Raw genomic sequence first — 20,096 nt, forward strand, 5'->3', positions numbered from 1 at the left:
TGTAAAAAAAAAAGACCAGCTTTCATAAAATAAAGGGAATAATGGTAAAATTGGGGTTTTATATGAACTACTGCTCAAAAAATATCTTAGAGGTCTGAACACATCAATTTATGAAACTTAAAATTTTGTACAAATGGACATATTACATCCCAAACACTGAATATTCTGCTGCTGTTCTTAAATTGCCCAAAAACAGCATTAGCTAGAACTGATGTTTAAATATGATTCTCCTTTATTGTTAGAATGAATATGAAGTTTCCTCCAGAACACAACATTGATGTTAACAGACATGTATACCTAAAAAAAAGAAAAAAGAATGTACACATTTTGAAGTGAGAAGATATACCAGTTTAAGTACATGAAGATGTGGAACCACGTGTCTTGTAACTGAGGATAAGAGCCTACCTTCATGATTCAGCATTCAAGGCGGCGTTGTTAGCTTATCTAACCATGTTATTATGGTAGGATTCATAAAGTGATCTCATTGCTCCAATTCTCAACAGGCAACTGGTGTCGACACTAATATTGTTTTATACTTTGAAGCTAGTTTTTGTTTATTTGAACTCCTAATTCTCATTTTTCTTTAAATATTAATATATCCAAGCAGACTTAGCATATAGAGCCATTGCCTTAACATTATATCAAAACAAATTAATAAGAAACTGTCTCTATACAAAGGGATAATGGCCCAGAAATACAAGAAAGGGGAAACCCTGATCCCTTGAAACAATCAGATTAATCAATTTTTAAAAATAATGATCTATAATCTAGTAATGGATTAAATAAGAATGTAGACTCTAAAAAGGGCCATTTGCTGAAAGAAAAACCAATGCAAAACAGAATCAAGTCAAAATTGTAAAAAATATTTTATTTTGCCTTCAAGATTAAAACGCCTGAGTCAATGGGCTCTAATCACTTCTAAAGTGGCACAGTTTCAGTTTCAACTGGATTAAATTCTGTTTTGTTTTTTTCAAACTCCTGTGCAGCAAAAGTTATGTCTATTTATAGTTGAATTATCAGAAAATAATCAATGATAAAAAATCTTTAGCTGCAGCTTAAAATGGGTTTATATGATTTTATCAAACAACAGAAGGTCATTCAAACTCTTAGAGTCGATAATCTGCAATACATATCTTTAAACAAGAAGTAATCTAATCTAAATCAGGATTGTAATCTCTAATATTTAATTACACAATCAGACGGGATCAGAATAACCAGGAAATGTAGACTGTTAATAAGTTTTTTTTTATTCTTTAAAATAATTGTCACTAATGACCTTTGCTTATGTTTTGGTGTTTTAAGTTCTTCCATTTTATTTTGTTTCTTTTAATATTTTTTTACTCTAATACTTGTAGTGGGACCCGTGGAGGAGTGACCTCTATGTTATGGGCTAATGGGAATCCTTAAGTAAACTAAACAAATCAATACATATTGGGTATGACAAACTCTTTAGAAGATACTAAACATTACTACAAGACAGCCAGTTACAGTTACACTAATTTAATGTCGGTCGAAAAATATATTTTTAATTTCATGAATCAATTCTGATCTGATCAATTATAGTTTCCAGAATGCAGTATAGGATAGCAGAATATAAAATAGTGATATACTTACAAAGGATATGCAAGCAGCAAGTAAAAGGATCCTCACAAGCAGATCTTCAAATTGTTCAATTACCAGCTCCCACAGAGATTTGCCTAGAAACGATGAGGTTTGAGGGTGAAATTTTGTTCTTTATTAAGAAAACAATTAAGGACGACAGGTTAATATTTTTAGGTGAGATCACTGAACTGTCATCTTACCCTCTTCTGCCGGTAATTCTGCAGCACATCAAGGCGCCAGGGAGAGAGAGATGGGAATACAATTAGTTAAACGTGATTACTTGAGGAGGGATAGTGAGTTGTGGGCTGATTATTCTACACATTAACTTTAACTGAATTTATTGCCAGAGTATTTTCGCATTGGATGTTTAGCGATATTTCAACAGCACACTGACATTAACAAGCTTCCCCTTTTCTGAGGACTGCCGTTACATCATGGCCCCGCACATGAACAGAGTAAATCAGCATTTTCTTCTCCTCCAACGAACCCATTTCAACCAGCTCCTTACCATTAGCTCCATATCGTTCCCGCTGTTTCTTCACATCTTCTAAACTCAGGCCTGTGCTCTCGTTCACGTTGAAAAAGCTAAAAACTTCCTCCACCGTCTTCGTGTGAGCGTTGTCCATGGTTAACGGTAGCTCGAGGACACAGCTTGTTCCCGTTGCTCCTAACCTTTAACCGGGCAGTATCCTGTTCCTCCGCCCGGTCTGCTCCCACGCGTTAATTTTTTTTTTTAAATAAAAGTACGGAGTCAAATGCTGAATAAAGTCCACGGTAAGCTGACAGGTAGTTGTACGCAGGACAGCGTGGGACGCAGGTGTACGCCGACAACGGACGAATTAACGGCTCTTTGCTAACCAGAAGCTAACAGGCTAAAGCTATGTTGACTCTGCTTAAATTCGCCGGCTCGGTACTGCTAGCTTTCTCGTGAGACCTTTAGCAAGATTTCATGTCGACGTCACATCAGTTGAACGCCGCCGCCGTCTTCCACTCGTTTTTAAATCGATAAATCTAAATACGGTCCGTCTGAATTGGTTATTTAAACATGTGTTAAGAGTTGCAGTTTGGCTCCTCTCGCACGCTCCGGCTATGTGTTGCGGAATCACCAGGGTTGTGATCGGCACCAATCGCGTTTCTTCGTCGAATGCGGAGTTCAGTGTCCGCATGTGGAATGCGCTGATTGGTTGGACAAACCGGATGTCCTATTTTCTCCGTCCACTGTTCGTTTGCATGAATGTAACGTCATAGCTTCGCTCACATTTCAGATAACGTTGGGGGATCTAATATATTAACGTTAACATCAAAAACAGACTAATTAACCCTCATATATTTGATTAATAAATAGGTATTTATATTTGGATAAATGTGTATCTCTTATTAGTAGTTTGTTTTTAACTGGAACTACTCATAATGTTCATAAGTTGGTCAAACAGTATTTTTAAATTATTTTGAAAAGCTCAAGACAATTCCTGAGAATCCCTAAGACCTACAGAAGTTAAGCACATATAATAAATAAGGCTTTTTCTTTTTTCTTTTATGTATGGTAAGAATATGTGTACATATATGCATTGTTAATTTTTTATTTCCTTTTTATGCTACACTCTAGTGGTTCTATTTTGTATTTGTAGTGAAGACCACTATTTTTTTATTTAATCATTTATTTATTTATTTATTGTTTTGTTTTCCTCTGTTCTTTTGGTCTAAGATGTATATGTGTATATATAATGACTCACTAATGTTTTATTACTTTTTATTCTTGTAGGTAGACGCATAGTAGTTCTGATGGGTGGGGGGGGTGAATTTTATAATGTAAAAAAAAAACTTATCTGTTGGATATGAACTGTTTGTTTTGTGTTTAATAAAAAGATATCTAAAAAAAAGAGTATTTTGTTGTAGCACTGTATCTAGGCATTTAATAAAAGACAAGTATCATATGTATATTTAGCTACAGCATGGTTAAGGGGCAAATAATCAGTATATGTCTGATTTCACAAGCGTAACTTTCTGAAGGACTGTTGTGGACATGTCCCCACCAATAATTTTAGGTGAGATCGACTTTGGCAGTATGTGGGACTAATTTCTAAATTTGATTTTGTTGATTTTGAAGGAGGATAATCACTAATGTAGCTTAAAGGAAAAAAAAAAAAACATCCATCAATCAATCCACATTTTCCCCTCCAACTTTCATCACAAAGTTACACCCTGGGCTGAATTTTATATTTTTTCCTTATTGCCTAAATCTTTAGAGTGATGGCATTAGATTTACTAACAATATTTTGCTGTTGAGTTATCAGGACTCTCTTTCTTTTGGAAGTAGTATCAGATTACACTGGACACTAGCCAGACTTCTTGTTGGGCCACATGCTGGGACAGAACAAGTACATTTTTAGCATTTGTTGCTGTCTTTTAAAATATTCTGATTGGTTATGGTTGTTATTTTTCCTGCTTGCTTACAAATTCATATGTACCTTTAAATTGACAATGAAAAACTACATGGCTGTTTTTGTTTTTTTGTTTGTTTTTTTGTGGTTTTTTCACACTTTTAGTTTAAACGAATAATGAATTAGGAAAAAAAACATTCAACCTGCTCTACTTAATTTTCTTACTGAATGATTTTTATTTTTACCGATACACGTTCAGTTTGATAAAACAGTGACACGTGTTTTAAATTCTTCAATATGTATGCAATGCCTACTTTCATAATATTACTTTTTAAAATCACCTTTACCTTACCATGACACCCATGTTAGTTGCAGTTCCACAATTACATACCACGGCTTTTCAGAGGTTTTGGAAGTCCATGTTGTAAATTTATCAATTTTATAAATAAACTGAAAATGTTCCCCAATAATCTGATATGGTTCACAAAGCAGGATGGCTCCATCACTTATCTTCTTTTAGTCAGGAAGTCCCACTGAAGTTATAATTGATTATACAAGGGAGCTCTGGCTATGGTAGCAGTATTAAATACATAAAGCAGATGTAAAATAATTAAACAAAATCACATTAAAAGTTTGAATGTGTCTGATCTTCTGGTTTTTTGATTCAGTAATCCAAATATCAGCTATCTTGAGGCCAGAAATGATTTGCTTCAAAAGTATTACCAGTTTGTAAATCCCCTTGAATAAATGTAATCACTTAATAATATATTTTTTAACAATTCTTAGCCACTTATGGCCTTTTAAAAATGATTAACCAATCTCCACAAAGCAGGATAAAATATCCTAGCTTATAATCAAATTCCAAGTCTTTATGGATCTGCTTGAGAAACAATCCCAGTCTCTGTCAGATTTGAAATTCAAATTGGTGATATAACAAAGTTTCCCCCTATCCTTTTCTCTCTTTCTCCTTATCATAGTGGGAACAAGTCTTTATCTATCAAATGAGTTCTGTGAGTCGTCACTGGAATGAAACAAATCATTATCTTGGTAAGTCTGGGAGAGAAGAGTCTTTTTAATCTGTTCTCATCGGATAACCAAAAGAAGTTCCAGAAGCTCTGTCAGTATCGGTTGTTTTTTATCTGACAGACACGTTTATTTCCAGACACTTAGATTAATGTGCAGTGCCACAGTCAGACACGTCCATATTGATAACGAGAAACAAGTCTGTGCAGCTTAGTTTCAAGAGATAAAACAACAACACTGGAATTAATCAATAAAATGTTTGGATACAAAACAGCTTTAGAGGAATATGCTGCTGGATATAAGATCCCTTATGTCTGATAGATTGCTCAGCTTATTTAATATTACAGTTTAACAAGGTTTGTCATAATGTGGTATTAGTCATGTCCAGTAATACAGCCTTTTAATGTTTGCCTTTCCATCTGTCAGTTGAGCTCTCCAAGATGAATGTTTCTCAGTGCATCTACAACAATTTTTTCATATTCTATTTTGTATGTCTTTTTCAAGGACAACTGGATTTGCATAAACATCCTTTCAAGAAAGCTCACATGAATGGGATCTTACTGCCCTCTAGAGGTGAGGCGTGATACTACAGCTTGTGGTCTTTCTGACCTTCATAGCCAACATTTGGAGGACTGTTACACCTTTAGTGGGTATTTCCTTCAATTTAAATCTTTTTTTTTTCTTTTAGAATGTCAGATTGGAAACTATTGGGAGATGATCATTCAGATCTTATAATAAATAATCAAGGTGGTAGTATACCCCTGACGTAGCAGTATCCCTGCAATCAAGCTGATGTTTTTTTTAGAGCACTTTACAGATGGCTCATGGTTGGGCTGGAGATAACCAGACATTGTTTCTGATAACTCGGTCATTGTGAAGATCAATGGGAGTGATTGGAAACAGAATTAGCTGAGTTTGACTGTGTTTCTGATGGGCAGCTATGTGTATATACATATACATATATATATATATATATATATATAGATATATAGATATATATATATATATATGTGGATGCACTGTTTATACTGTATATATATCCCATGCACCTTTTATTTCCTTTGGCACATTCTTCTTCTTTGACTATTTGAGCTGATGTAACGAGTACATTTCTCCACTGTGAGATCAATAAAGTCAAACAATCAATAACTTGTCCTCACCTAAAGCATACTTTTCCATTGACCCGTTCAACACTTTGTGATGTGGAAGCCACAAACCTCAAAGGTTGTTATTGGGATTATATTTGACAAAACAACATGAAAGATTTTCATCATAATGATGAGGAAGGAAATTAATACAGGATTTTTAACAAACTCAAATTATTCAGAAAGAATGAAATAAAAGGGTATTTTTTAGGATGTAGTGTCAGTTTTCCATTGATTTCTAGTTGTAGGATGATAGACGGAACAGTAATAAATAAAATGTTCATTACTTGGGACATACACCCTTCCTTTAAATATCTATTACTTTAATCCCAGCCTGTCTGGGATTTTCCTTTGTTTTCGTGATGCTTTTTGTTCATAAAAGTTAGACAGAGATTAATAACCCAAGAGGGGTCAATTTATATGGGGACTTCTAAAGGCTATCTAAACAGAAGGAGCTGAAAACAAATGCTCACCTCACTTATCTGTAAAAAGTCCTGAAAAAGTAGTACTACCTTTGACTATAATTGTGGGATAATAAGATAATAATTAAGGGAGAGCACTGCCACCCTGCAGAAAAAGCTCCGCCTAGCTTCTTAGGGGGTAGGGGCTTAAATTCCCACTGGTAGGGTCTCCTATGGCAACAGTCTCTAGGTGGTACATAAGGTATCCCGTCCCAAGCTTTTAAAAATTGTTTGCTGGAATTGTGGTCCGTTCCTGTTGACATAACGGCTGCGAGAGCTATGTTTTTATAAAAGGTTTATTAATAGCTTTTTTTTTAAAATACAAAATCTGACATCCAAAATTTCTATCACCTACTCTGCTTTTTGAGTGCATTCGAGTCAAAACAGTAGAATTAGACCAAAACAACATGATATGGTTTAAAACCAATGGATTGTCTCTCCAAAGTGTGGAAGTATTTATAGGTAGAAGGGATTTAATTTTAATGACAGGAGGTAAAATGAAAAAAGAGGAGCTCCCATTGATAAAACAATTGGCTTTATAAAGAAATTATTTTCAGAAGACAAATCACCCAGACTCTAAACATAAAGGAAAACAGTTTAATCTTAGAATAATAGTAATAATCCACATATTCTTAGTAGAAATGTCTCCTACATCAAAACACAAAGTGAATTACCAACAATCCAAGGCAGCAAGTTGCATTTTATTTTGTATTTTATAGGATAAACACTAAGAAGTGCTTTAACACTCCAGGTTAAAATATCTGAAAGGAAGTCCCGGTGAGAGTTCGGTCTCATTGAAATCATAAATCTATGCTTCTTTTAACCAAAAACTTGTGTTACATTCAACTGAAAACATTACATGCAGTAGTATAAAGTGGAAGGGTAATGATATAAAATGCTTCCTCCTTCATCCTTCATCCAGCAAGAACTACTCAGCATCCTCCCAATCCGAGATTCCATCTTTAGTTTGGGGTCATCCAAATAGTCCCACGACTGTTTTAGGAGTAATTGATTTTACCTGTGGTTAATGTTGCCCATTTCTATGGTGGAAAAAATGGAAGAATGGGTGTCTGCTTGTTGATTAGTTTACTATAAATGTTTTATTTCTGACCAAGATGAGGACTTGGTGAATAATTCTTAATCTAAATTCATATCACAATGCACAGTTTAAGTTAACTAAACTGATTTGAGTTTAATTTTAGCTGTATATGAACTTCCTCAGTTTGTACCTTTAGATAATTTGCTTTGATTTTGTACTGTATAAATAAAAATGAATGTAACAGTTCCAATACTTCAATGTACTGTATTCATATGACTATCCTGGTCAGTCTCTCTACCCAATATGGTGGTTTCAGACACAACAGGCAGCTATCTGTTGGAAATATATTTATTTTTAAGGCTGGTCACTATTTCATTCATCTGAAATAAACAGTTTATTGAAAAAGAAAGCAGATTTAAATTCTGAAATCACTGTTTGTGAGAATAGAAATATGTTTCCACCAAGTTCCATAAACACACATTATTTTTGGCATTAAAAGTTCAAACATTTCTGGGAACAAAACTGAGTCCACAATTCTGTATTTCTTGTACATTTTCCGAAATTCTGAAAAGGCTCAAAACTATGCATGCAATCCTGCTTACATGTTCAAAAAATTAATCTGACTTTTACGACATTGATAAAAACATCTGGCCCTGAACTTTTGACATATAGCTGCAAATCATCTGTTTACGCCATGTTTTCATTTTTGTTTTAATAAAACAGTGCAATAGATTCTTTTCAGCCATTATCAAGTAATAAATGACTCAAATTTCTTTTTAACACAAATGGAAAAATAATGCTGGTGTTGGAACAATTTCCTTGTATTCTGACATATAGTTACAGACACATAAGAACTAGAAAAACAATTGGAGAATTCTGTCAAAAAAGCCTCTTTGTTTAAAACTTTTAAACACAATGAGAAATCATAAAAAAGGGAGGGAAAAAATTATAAACCCATAGTGGGTCAAACAAAGACCCTGCACATTACAAGCCAACCTGTGGCACAACAATAAGGAAGACGTTTATGATCCCTCCTTTGATTTTTTACTATTAACATCAACTGAGTCATTTTCAGTTATTGACTTTAAAAGAGGGAGGTTTGTTAAACATGAATAAGTAAATATTATTATTACAGTGCGGGCATTTCATTGCATTCCCATAAGCCATGGTTACATCAGGAGAAGAGGATTGAGAATAGGAATGTTCTTCTTTAGACGTAGAGGGCTGCGGATCAAAAGCTGAATCTGGTGAGGCTTCTGTCAGAACAGGCTTCACTGAGAGCTCAGGCTCCGATGGGACTGTCTTCTTGGAGGGTGGGGCATCGTGAAGGTGAGGCTTCTTGGAAGGGGGGGCGGCTTCTAGGAGAGGCCTCAAAGAGGGTGAAGAAAGTAGCTCAATGAGCGGGTCCTTTGGAGGTGAGGCGGGTTCCAGGCATGACTCTGGGATTGGTTCTCCTTCAATAACCCCCTGACATATCAGCAAATGCTTCTTCATGTCCAAACGGCGCATAACTGTCCGAGAACAAAGCGGACAGTGGAAATGTCCCTGTGGTCTACACTGAAGGCTGCATCGGAGTAAAATTTTGTCTGCAGGAGGAAAACAAAAACAATGCAATGACATGTATTCACTATGATTTATTTGGGTCCATTGCTTCTCAACATACATGAATTTAAATGACATGTTGATTCAAAGGTTTTAATATAATTCTAATCCAATCTGCAGCTCATATCTGGTATTTCTTTTATTATAGTTGAAGGCGTGTATATGGAAATATTGGACTATTCTGTGAAAAACCCTGAAAGTTGCTTTAAATCTAGATTAAAAATGTATTTATTCAGTGTGGCCTTTGACTGTGCTATCTTAAAATAATATGGTTTCAATCCAACTTCCCTTCCATTATATTCCCCCATCTATCTATTTATCTTTTTTACATAATAATCATACTGTAATTTCTCATTTTTATTACCTTTATGCCAAAATACAATAAAAAACATAAATAAAATACAAGGAAGTCATGATATAAAATCTAAAAAAAAAAAGCTCATTCAGAATGAACATAATCAACAAACCTTTATAAGGTAAACCATGACTAATATGGTGGCTCATGTGTTTCTCGATCCTTTCCTTCACAGTGGGTTCGAAGTTGGGGCAAATGGGGCAGTGGAAAAGTTTATTACAGCATGTGTTGCATTCTTCCAAAGCAATCTTTGTGTTAAGATCAAAGATTGAGACGTGCATCTGAAACAAACATGAAGCAGAGGAACTGCAGTTACAGGTTTGAAATACCACTACTGCCTAACCTAAAACCATTTCTGTTTTAACTGATATACAGTCAAAGTAAAAAAAGAAGGTACACCCTTTGTGCAGGTTTTTCATACCAGGGCATGATAAAAAGATTAGAATTATTACTACATCCTAAAATTGTTCAAACCTGCCCACAACAAACAGCTATGCATGATTCTATAACAGGTGAATACTTGCTATATCAGTTGTAATAAAACAAAATTCTTGTGATTTTCAGATTATGACATATTCTGCACCCCCCACTAAATTGTTCAAAAATGTACAGATTCTGATTTTCATTTTTTTTTTTTTTTTTTTTTTTACAAAAATAGCTTATAAAACTTCACTGCTGAGATGCAGACCATCATCATAAAGCAATATACTATAAAGGAAGATTTGAAACATTTGTTATGGCTACCTTACACCCTGACCTAGCAGCTAACTCAGACATGGCAAACTACGGCCATACGTTAAGCTTTTTAATCCGCCCTGCCGATCTTGCTCACTACTTCACACCCTGAAATAGCACTTAGCCTGTCAGATCGTCATACGCTGTAGCACAAATTCAAGAGAATAACATACCAGAAATCTACTAGACTGCTTTATATGTGATATAATAGAAAAAAAAGTTGTAGTCGAAAGAGCTAACCTCTAACCCTGATGTAGTAGCTAACCCAGACATGGGCAAACTATGGACCCCGGGACATATAGGGCCCGTTAGGGTTTTTTTATCCGGCCCACTGAACTTGAACAAATCATAGTAAAAACCCATGGATGTTTAGAAACCTCATTAATTTCCCTTTATTTTGCAATACCCTTGTTTCCCCCATTAGGCAGCGCACTAGTCTAGACACATTGCTGGAGTGCAACTTTCCAGCTGCCATTTCCCCCCTTCGGTAAAAATGACAGGAAAGATGCTGCTCAGCTCCTAATTTTTATCAGAGGGATAAATGACAGTTTGGTATAACGGAGGAGCTTTTGAGTATGGACTCGCTGAAGGGAAAAACTCGAGGAGAGAACTTATATGAACAGGTTTCTGCTGTCATCGAGAGAATGAAGCTGCCTTGGAGTAAACTTGCCAGTGTCAACACGGATGAATTTCCAAATTCAACTGGAAGAAACGTTGCGCTGCTGAAAAGAATCCAAGATAAATTAAAAGAAGTTTTTTTCACTGTCTCATTCATGAAGAATTTCTGTATTGCAGCTTAACCATGTCATGGATCCAGTTGTTAAACTTGGTAACTTCATAGGAGCAAGGGGACTTATTCAGAGTCAGTTCATTACGTTCCTAGCGGAAACCGATGCAGATCACTAGGACTTACTTTACCACTCTTGTGTCCGCCAGTTAAGTTTGAGGAAAGTGCATCTATGAGTTTGGGAGCTCGCAGAGGAGATTCATTGGTTTTTGGAGCGAATGGGGAAATTCGACAAATTCCCTGATCTTAGTGATGATGACTGGCTTTGAAACTTTGCGTTTGCTGTGGACATATTGTCACACATGAATGAGCTGAATGTAAAAGCTGCAGGGAAGAAATCAGTCATGTACATGTACACAACTTTGAGAGCCTTCGAATCCGAGCTGATTTTATTCTCCAGGCAAATGTCAAACAAATCTTTTGCTCATTTTCCCACACTGGCCATGCAGATGGCCATTGGTCCATTGATTTTGGAAAAATTGACAAGTCACTTCAGGTGATGTTTTGTCCCCTTTTACAAGACCCCAAAACAGCACCGCATGAGCTGCAACTGGAGCTGCTCAATCTTCAGTTTGACTCTGTCCCAAAAGAGAAGTTTCTTCAACTTAATGACTTTTACGCCTAACTTAACGAGGCCACGCACCAGTACATTAACTAAATTAAACTGCTACACATAGCTCTCAATGTTAAGACCCATTTCTTTCATCTGGTAATAATATGACCTGAATGCTGAAAGTCATTCCATTGATCTTTTTCCTCTAAATGTTGATTTCTTTGCACCTTCAATTGTGTCTGTTTTTAATACATTTCGATCCCCAGGTTTGATAAATCACATTGCATGTCCAAATGCTCCTGGCCCGGCCCCTCTGTCAAAATTTAAAACCCTTTCTGGCCTGCGAGATAAAAAGTTTGCCCACCACTGAGCTAACCTGTCAGATCATCATATACTAAGCCAGTCAGATTGTCATACACTAAGCCAGTCAGATCGTCATACCCTAACCTGAGGATCAACTCCCACACACCTGATACCTGTTGATTAAAATTAAAATGTGCAAGGATAGCATAGAAGAAAAAAAAAAACTACAGGAAATGCAGTGGATGGTTACCTTGGTGCAATCCAGCGTCTGAAAGACCTCCATTGGAGGCCCGAATCTCTGGCACTGCTCACATTCAGACACCTGAAAATGTTGCTGTTTTTCAGTTTTATGGGACTTTCGAGCTTAAGCATATTGTTAAGAATTTGGAAACATACCCATTTCTGTATGTCTGATGTCATACCAGGCCAAAAAAATCGAGAGCACATGGAAATGCGGGTTTTCACAATACCAGTGTGTTTTCCTGTGGGTGAAGCATGAAACTCCTTGAAAAGGCTCCAGGCCTCCTCTCTAGACTTTATGGCCCGTCTGTGAGGTGAGGCTCCAAAGAATAGGTGTCCAGCTTCATTGAAAGAATGTATGCATTATATCATTATCATAGAAAATGTGTTTGTTTAAAATATCAAAGCCTTACCATGGATGGTGAATTTAGAGGCAAATTTTCTCAGCGTTTGCCTTTGCCCTCTGGTACTTGTAGGTGGATAGGAACCTTCAGACACAAGGTTGTAGATCTCGTCCCATTTGCTCTCCATTTTTGCTATAACACAATATACATCAAATAAGCATTTTAACAAGAACGTCTGTTGATGATTTTATACAAATTAAGATTTTCTTTTTTATATTAAAAGTATGTGCAGTCCCTGGAAAGTTCAATGATATAAAAAAAAAAAATATGTGGCAAATTTTTTCAGAAATTTGATCATAGATTGAACTATTCCTTTAATCCCAACATTGACAATGATTATTATTTTTTTTTTTATTGGCAAACTACAACTTTGCATTTTGCTCATGTTTGATTCACTTCAATTTATCTTCAATTTATCTTCCTTTTGCTCTGCCCATCCAAGATGACGTCATGTCCAAATCAAAGTTTTTATTTCACTTTTATATTTTTTTTTAATACAAAACAGTTATCAATGCAGACAAGTATTTTTCATTTTTTTTTACAGACATATAAAAAAAAAAACAAAAGGCAAAAAAAATCAGAAGCCAGGGGGAGAATTACATAAATACATTCAATAAAATGCACATTGTTTTTACAGCTTTTTTTTGTTAGTGCAATCAGAAATGTTTACTATTTAATGTTAAACTCTTTTTTTAAATGCTGCAAAAGAAGCGACATTATGAGTTATTTAAGTTTTTTTTGCATATGAAATTCCCTCTGGAGGAAATCGTCAACAATTGGCGGGGGCGGAAGGCATGTTATGGAGCTGCGGGTGGATCCTTTAAAACTACCTCGACGCGCAGGTATCCCTTAAGTTATGTATAAATAACACACTTTAAACTATTATAACACGCGTGTAACCATTAAATTATGTAATAAAAAAAGCAAACAAAAAACACAATAAAATTACTTGCTTTTTGTTGTTTTTTTGTGGCGTATGGCGAACTGACGGCTCCTCCAGTCGGTCATCTAGGTGATCTTCTTCTTCCTCTTTGTTAGATTGACGGATTGTAAAAAACGTATAGGTGCTTACCGCCACCTACTGTACATGAGTGTGTAGTTCTATAGTTCCACCTACTATATTCTATTTTTTATTTTTGTGTTATGTAAAAAAACAACAACAATGCTTTAACAAAATGTTCCTCCTTATTCCTTTAATACTCCATTCTCTCCCTTTTCCATAATGCAATCCATCAAAACATGATCCACATTTTCTTTTCTTTCACTACCATCACATATATCATTATTTCTCTTCCCTATACAAAAACTCATGCAAGTAGGTATGTCCAGTTCTTAATCTAGTATAAATTATCTCTTCCCTTCTGTTTCTTTCTCCATAATTTTTAACAATTACAGATTTTTGAACCCTATATAATCTTCTTAATTTCTCATCTTCATCCCATATTTTTGCCTTAATTCTGTTTCTTTCCCCTTAATTATTGGTTTACATTTCCCTTTCCCAAATTGAATCTGATCTATATTCTGCTTTCCTAAAGCCTTTTTAGCTATCTTGTCTATTTCTTTGCTCTCACCCCTTCGTGTGCTGGAACCCAACAGAACTGAACATCTATTCCATACCTAAATAACCTAAATCAACTCTGATGAATTTCTAGTTAATGGTATTTCCTGTTATTTCCTCCTGAATGAATGCTTTCTATTTCAGCTTTAGAATCTGTGCAAATCACCACCCTGTCTGGTCTGACCTCCTCCACCCACTGTAAACTAATAATAATTGCTACCATTTCTGCTGTATATATAGATAAAAAGGTCTGTTAATCTTTTACATATACATATATTAAATTCTGGAATGAATTCTTCTTCTTCTTCTGCTGGAGTTTCACTTCCAGAGAGTCACACAGAACATGGAGGATTTTATTCATTTGTGGGGTTTTAAAAACATTTTATGTACTGTGTCAGATGATGGAGAACTGCATTACAACAAGCTCCTCATTAAATGCTTTTACTTTAATAGTGATTTTTTACCTGACACTTGTTTTTACTTCAGTTGTTTATATGTTTGAATTGTGTAGATAGAAAAAGGGTTCTTAAAAGGTGTTCTTCTTCTTCTCCTTTTTTATGGCAGGTGGCACGCAACTTATTGATGTGCATTGCCTTCATCTACTAGAATGGAGTGTACATCGGGATGCTATACATAAATTCCCCCCCAACCCCCCTAAAAGAAAAAAAATAATAATAAAATAATAATAATAATTAAGTTAATAAATCTTATATTCTTTCTAGAAATGTCGTTTTCTTAAGGTAATTTCATTAAATAAAAAAACAGTTAGACGTAGAAGGTTTGTCCAAAATATCTTCTATATTTAATTGCTATTTTTATTTTCTTGTAATCGACTAACTAAATGCATCTCGTGGAGCGGATAAGAGCGGATCTATTTCCTCCTTCATTTCCCCTCACTCACGCAAACCTGTAATCTCGCGATATTTTCTAAGGTCAAAGTTAGCAGCACCATGTGTGACTGAGGAGAGGAGCTCTCCATTTATTATTTACATTATCTGCTACGGTATCAGTTTAACTGCAAGGAAAAGCTTTACTTTGTTAGTCTAACTTTATGAAGGGTTAGCATTAAAGCCTCTTCAATGAACGTTTTTCGCGATATTTTTCCTAAGTTGATGGAGCAGGTAGGATGCCACCGCTGCTGTTGGAGCCGATAATGAGTTTTTCAGCTTGATATGTTTAAAATCCGACCGCTATTAAGTGCCTTAATAAACTACAGACAGTTGCTGGAGAGAAACGGTGAGTTAAAGTTAAAGAAAATACAGCAACTCATTCTTTATTTCTGGTGTTTGGTTTATAAACATGCTATGCTTAACCTGCAGGTTATAAGTTCTTGTGCACAATGACTGAAGCATCCACAGATCAGCAGACAGCCAAGCTGTTGAAAAGGGAAAATGAGGATTCAGCAGAAAGAGTCAGTAAAAGACTGAAATCAGAAGGAGAGCAAGCTGATGATGACAGGAAGTATCCTAAAAAGAAAGTGGCCCTTCTTTTGGCATATTCTGGGAAGGGATACTATGGAATGCAGGTATGTTTATTTGCTTTCTGTAGAAATGGTGCAAAAAAAAGATGATCTAGATCTTAACATGTGTTTTTAACAGAAACCGCAAAAGCTCTCTCACAGAGTTGGCACACATTAACACAACCAGAAACAATTATTCTGATTCTTCCCTAGATATTAAATAGAAATGTGGGTCTTGACTTTAATTTTATATACACAGAGTGTACACAAAATTCAATTTTGTTACCTACAGCTTTGTGACAGCAGCGATCAAAAATGTAAACATTATAGGAGAGACATGGTGCAAATTGATGTTTAAGGTTCAGAGCAGTGCAAAATAAATAAATAGATATGGTGCAAAATGCAGTAGAAACACTGAGTTGAGTTCTATTTTGAAGATTGACCATGTAGTGCAAGTATAATCTCATTAGTGTGATGCAGAGTTTCATTAATAACACTATACTTGATTCGTGCATTTAAGGTTAGAGGATCCTCAATGCACAGAATATTTGCAACTTTTGCTCCACCTGCTTTGTCAGAGCCTGTAATTGATTGATAACTGACCATTACTTGTGCTGGGTGGCAGTCTTTTGGTTTCTCTGATGGTCAAGTTGTCTTTTTTTAATAAAGAAAAGTGCATAGGCCTAATTTCACACAGCTGACTGACAGTGTAAAAATACAGTTTGCTGTATTACCTTGGAGGGTGTGTGTACAGTTAATTTAAACCTCATACAGATGGAAAAAAAACTCCATCCACTGTTCCAATTTCTGTAGTATTTTACTGAAAGGATTAACTATGTGAATGAAATAACAAAAGGGGTTTCCGTCTATTCTTTAGGTGCACTCTGGAGAAGCATTTAGAGTAACTTGCCATGCATTATTTTAGTCATCAGCTTAAGACAAATGTTTTAGCAAAACATTGTATTTAAGAAATTCAAACATTAGATCTCTACATAACTTTCTAGAAGTCATATAGGGAAGATAAATGTTTGTAAGCTGCAAGCCTCATTTTTCATCCCTATTCTCTTAAAGGATTGTGCTGATTACCTGCACTTTTAAGCCATGCCTCCTAATGGCCCACAGTTGATTTTGGCACTTTTTAGTTTTATTTTAGACATTTAGTCACAGATGGAACATCATTCCCTGCAGCTCAATCAGAAACAAACAAACTACAACAAGAAAAATACTTCAGTTTTAATATTTGGCAATACACTTGGCAAACAAAGAAACTTGTTTTCTGACAGAGAAAGTGAACATCGTTTCTTTCCTTTAGAGGAATCCTGGAAACTCCCAGTTTCGAACCATCGAGGATGATTTGGTCGCCGCTCTGGTAAAGTCTGGTTGCATTCCTGAAAACCATGGTGATGAAATGAAGAAGATGTCTTTCCAAAGATGTGCCAGGACAGATAAGGTATGCATTTAGAAATCTATTCCAACTATGACAGAAAAGTCTACAAAACTAAGTTTTTCTGTCTGGATTTACTTAATATTGGTGATAAAACTGTTAAATAGTATTTGGCTCATATTTATGTATTGGCTGGTATATTTTCTTTGCAGGGTATTGCCATACATTATTAAATGTTTTTTCTTTTCTTAACCAGAAACTTCTTTTTTTGCCTTTTGGTTGATATTCCTTAGGGTGTTTCTGCTGCTGGTCAGGTGGTTTCATTGAAGCTCCGTTTAATGGAAGACGTAAAAGACAAAATCAATGAGCATCTACCACCACAGATCAGGGTCCTCGGTAAGATTCTTGCAAATAAGTTCTTGCCCTAAAGGGAAAAAAAAAAAAATTAGCTGCTAGTTGGGATTTGCTGATTTTTTTTTTTTTTTTTTTAGCTTTTCATTCCTGATCTTCTCATAAAGACCGGTTTGCATTGATAACAACACGGAAATAGAAGAAGCTGCAATGTGTTAAAAGATATTTAAATGGAAGCTACATTGTTTATATCCACGCGTCAACTGCTGATTTGAGGCATCTATAGCTGAGAACAATGTTTAATGGGTTTAGATTTTTCTCAATCTGGGCCATTTTTCTCATTTGGTTGTTTCATACCCAGCTTTGTCGTGCATGAAAGTAAATTGCCAGCTACTTGGTGTCAATTTATACAAGTCTGCAGGTCTTAAATCTGCTCTTTTTGTCATGAATCATTCTGGATTTAGAAATGTTGGCAGCTTTATTTGAAATCTCATAGTTATGGAAGCGTAAAGCTTCTGGGAGTACATAGGGAGACTGCTGTTGATACTAAGTAATGCTTTTTGATTGCTAATATGATAAAAGATGCAAATGCTGTTATTTATAGATCTAAAGATGCTATTTAAACTTCTAATATGTGCAGTGACTGGTCAAATGTTTATCCAAAATGGAAACCAGTTGTTCTGTTTTTTAAACGCTGTGTTTATGGTGGATTTTTGTTCCCACAGGACTTAAGCGAGTGACCCAGGGATTTAATTCCAAAAACAACTGCGACGCTCGTACGTACTCCTACTTGCTTCCTACTGTGGCCTTTTCTCCCAAAGATTACGACACCGAGAATGCAGCAGTGTTTCGCTTGGAAGCGGAGACTCTCCAGAAGGTTAACCAGCTTTTTGCCCTCTACAAAGGCACCCATAATTTTCACAACTTCACCTCCCAGAAGGCTCCAAATGACCCCAGCGCCCGCCGCTACATCACTGAGATGTCCTGTGGAGAGCCTTTCGTCCGCAACAGTTACGAGTTTGCTGTGATCACTGTGCGAGGCCAGAGCTTTATGCTGCACCAGATTCGCAAGATGATCGGCCTGGTGATCGCTGTAATTAAGGGCTATGCCAAGGAGCAGGTGATAGAGCGGAGCTGGGGTCAGGAGAAGGTGGATGTCCCCAAAGCTCCGGGACTCGGTCTGGTCCTGGAGAGAGTTCACTTTGACCGCTACAATAAGCGCTTCGGAGGGGACGGTCTGCATGAGCGGCTAGAATGGGATCGGGAAGAGGAAGCAATCAAAGCCTTTAAAGAGGCTCATATTTATCCCACCATTATTGAGACAGAACGTGAGGAAGGCTCCATGGTCAGCTGGATGTCCACTCTTCCCATCCATGACTTTGAAGCAACAGTTACAGGAACACAGGACAGTAAAGGCCAAAAACAGGTACGTCTGAATTGTTTATTTGATTGATGTGCAGCATATGGAGAAAATATATTTCTGTTTCAGTTAACTGTTTCTCCCCCTCTCCACCCTACAGGAGAATGCAGACGAAGGGAACAACTCTGACTAAGACTGCCTCTGGAAACAAACCTTTTGTCATAAAAATGTCTTTCTATTTAGTATAATTTTTTTTTTGCTGTTTCAAATCATAAACTGTTGCTATGAACAGCTAATTTAATAAAGACTATTCTCAGTTTTTTTAAGGTGATCCTTCTTTATAGTTCTTGGTGGTTATTTTGTATTGGAGTAGCTACAGTAAAGATGCCTTATTAGATAAAGGGACTCCTCTGTAATCAAGCTATATATTGACTATTGTAAAAGGCCCTTTTTTTGTCCCTTTAAGCTCCAAATAGGAAAATCTCACAAAATAAAAAACATATATACATATTTGTCTTTTTATTAATTTCCAACATTTTTAAATCTAATTTTTTACAACAATCAAAGTCAAATTAATAATTCAAATCAGTAATGGATGTTAAAATTGTTAAAACGGTTATCTAATTCAATAGATGAGTAGGGTAGTCTCAGCGTCATTTGCTGGATGGAATTACAGTCAGTATGCATGTATAGTATTACTGAAGTTTAAAATATCAACAACACTTCATATTGGTAGAAAGCAAAAAATACTAAATTTAGTGCATTAAAAATCCAACTGATGTTCTTCTGGAGCAGCAAGTTCTATTTTCATTACCCCTATTTGTCAAACTCTTTTATGGATAAACTGGTCCTAAATTACATACATTTACATTGCATTAGCAATTAAATGTTGATGTTTGGTCCATTACCCACCGTGAACTGTACGGGATATAGTATGGTAAATGACCTGCACTCATATCGTGCTTTCTCAGGTCAAGAGATTAGACTCACGATCTGATGGTGGTAAGCTACACTGTCGCCTCAGCTGCCCTGGGGCTTTCTAACAGAAAAGAGCATCTTCTGATCGCCACCAGTGGGCTATGCGGGTGATGTCTCTTTCCAAAGGACACAACACTGAAAGCTTTTAGCCGGCAACCAAACACCCTTAGATTGTAGGGCAAACTCCTGCACCTGAGACCACCGTCGTCCCATATGAGCAGAATACAAATATAAAATCAACAAATTTAAAATTATTTGAATGCTAATTAGAATTTTAAGTATTGTTTGTGTCAATAAGTTCAAAGATTTAAATAATCGTAATCTTTAGAGATGTTCTGTGTTCACTCCTCAAGTCCGGATCTCACATTTATTTAAA

General features: G+C 35.9%; 3 protein-coding genes across 4 annotated transcripts in view; 1 reads left to right on the plus strand and 2 right to left on the minus strand.

Annotated features, from left to right (window-relative positions):
• atp2a2 (ATPase, Ca++ transporting, cardiac muscle, slow twitch 2) overlaps positions 1–2,736 on the minus strand; it is a 30,704-nt gene extending 27,968 nt beyond the window's left edge. For both annotated transcript variants that reach the window (XR_001481995.1, XM_015398754.1), the window contains exons 1-3: positions 2,111–2,736; positions 1,803–1,820; positions 1,615–1,697 (exon numbers count right to left, since the gene is read on the minus strand). Coding sequence is in view for 1 of the 2 variants with exons in the window: in XM_015398754.1 (XP_015254240.1) it covers positions 1,615–1,697; positions 1,803–1,820; positions 2,111–2,228 (219 nt within the window). In the remaining variant the exon portion in view is untranslated. The remainder of the gene's footprint in view (positions 1–1,614; positions 1,698–1,802; positions 1,821–2,110) is intronic.
• Positions 2,737–8,592: 5,856 nt separating this feature from the next.
• LOC107100149 lies at positions 8,593–13,660 on the minus strand. Its single transcript, XM_015398532.1, has 6 exons — positions 13,584–13,660; positions 12,640–12,762; positions 12,383–12,567; positions 12,237–12,308; positions 9,721–9,889; positions 8,593–9,237 (listed from the first exon to the last, which is right to left on the minus strand). The coding sequence occupies exons 1-6, from the start codon at positions 13,636–13,638 to the stop codon at positions 8,723–8,725; spliced, it is 1,119 nt and encodes a 372-aa protein (XP_015254018.1). The 5' UTR covers positions 13,639–13,660; the 3' UTR covers positions 8,593–8,722.
• Positions 13,661–15,119: 1,459 nt separating this feature from the next.
• pus1 (pseudouridylate synthase 1) lies at positions 15,120–18,971 on the plus strand. The gene is made up of 6 exons (XM_015398487.1): positions 15,120–15,424; positions 15,508–15,713; positions 16,960–17,097; positions 17,325–17,427; positions 18,108–18,808; positions 18,903–18,971. Exons 1-6 carry the CDS (start codon positions 15,361–15,363, stop codon positions 18,933–18,935), a joined length of 1,245 nt encoding a protein of 414 aa, XP_015253973.1. The 5' UTR covers positions 15,120–15,360; the 3' UTR covers positions 18,936–18,971.
• Positions 18,972–20,096: the final 1,125 nt, after the last annotated feature.

Source organism: Cyprinodon variegatus, unplaced genomic scaffold (assembly GCF_000732505.1).
Source record: "Cyprinodon variegatus isolate N-32 unplaced genomic scaffold, C_variegatus-1.0 Scaffold29, whole genome shotgun sequence".
In the NCBI taxonomy this organism is placed as follows: Eukaryota; Metazoa; Chordata; class Actinopteri; order Cyprinodontiformes; family Cyprinodontidae; genus Cyprinodon; species Cyprinodon variegatus.

Bases quoted from the DNA above. Each gene is read 5' to 3' on its own strand.
- pus1 (XM_015398487.1), top strand. From the start codon at position 15,361: ATGTTTAAAATCCGACCGCTATTAAGTGCCTTAATAAACTACAGACAG. The intron at 17,098-17,324 runs GTATGCATTTAG...GATATTCCTTAG, and splicing joins GATGTGCCAGGACAGATAAG to GGTGTTTCTGCTGCTGGTCA. The intron at 17,428-18,107 runs GTAAGATTCTTG...TTGTTCCCACAG, and splicing joins ACCACAGATCAGGGTCCTCG to GACTTAAGCGAGTGACCCAG.
- LOC107100149 (XM_015398532.1), bottom strand. From the start codon at position 13,638: ATGACCGACTGGAGGAGCCGTCAGTTCGCCATACGCCACAAAAAAACA. The intron at 12,763-13,583 runs GCAAGTAATTTT...ATTGTGTTATAG, and splicing joins CCACAAAAAAACAACAAAAA to CAAAAATGGAGAGCAAATGG. The intron at 12,309-12,382 runs GTATGTTTCCAA...CAACATTTTCAG, and splicing joins CATCAGACATACAGAAATGG to GTGTCTGAATGTGAGCAGTG.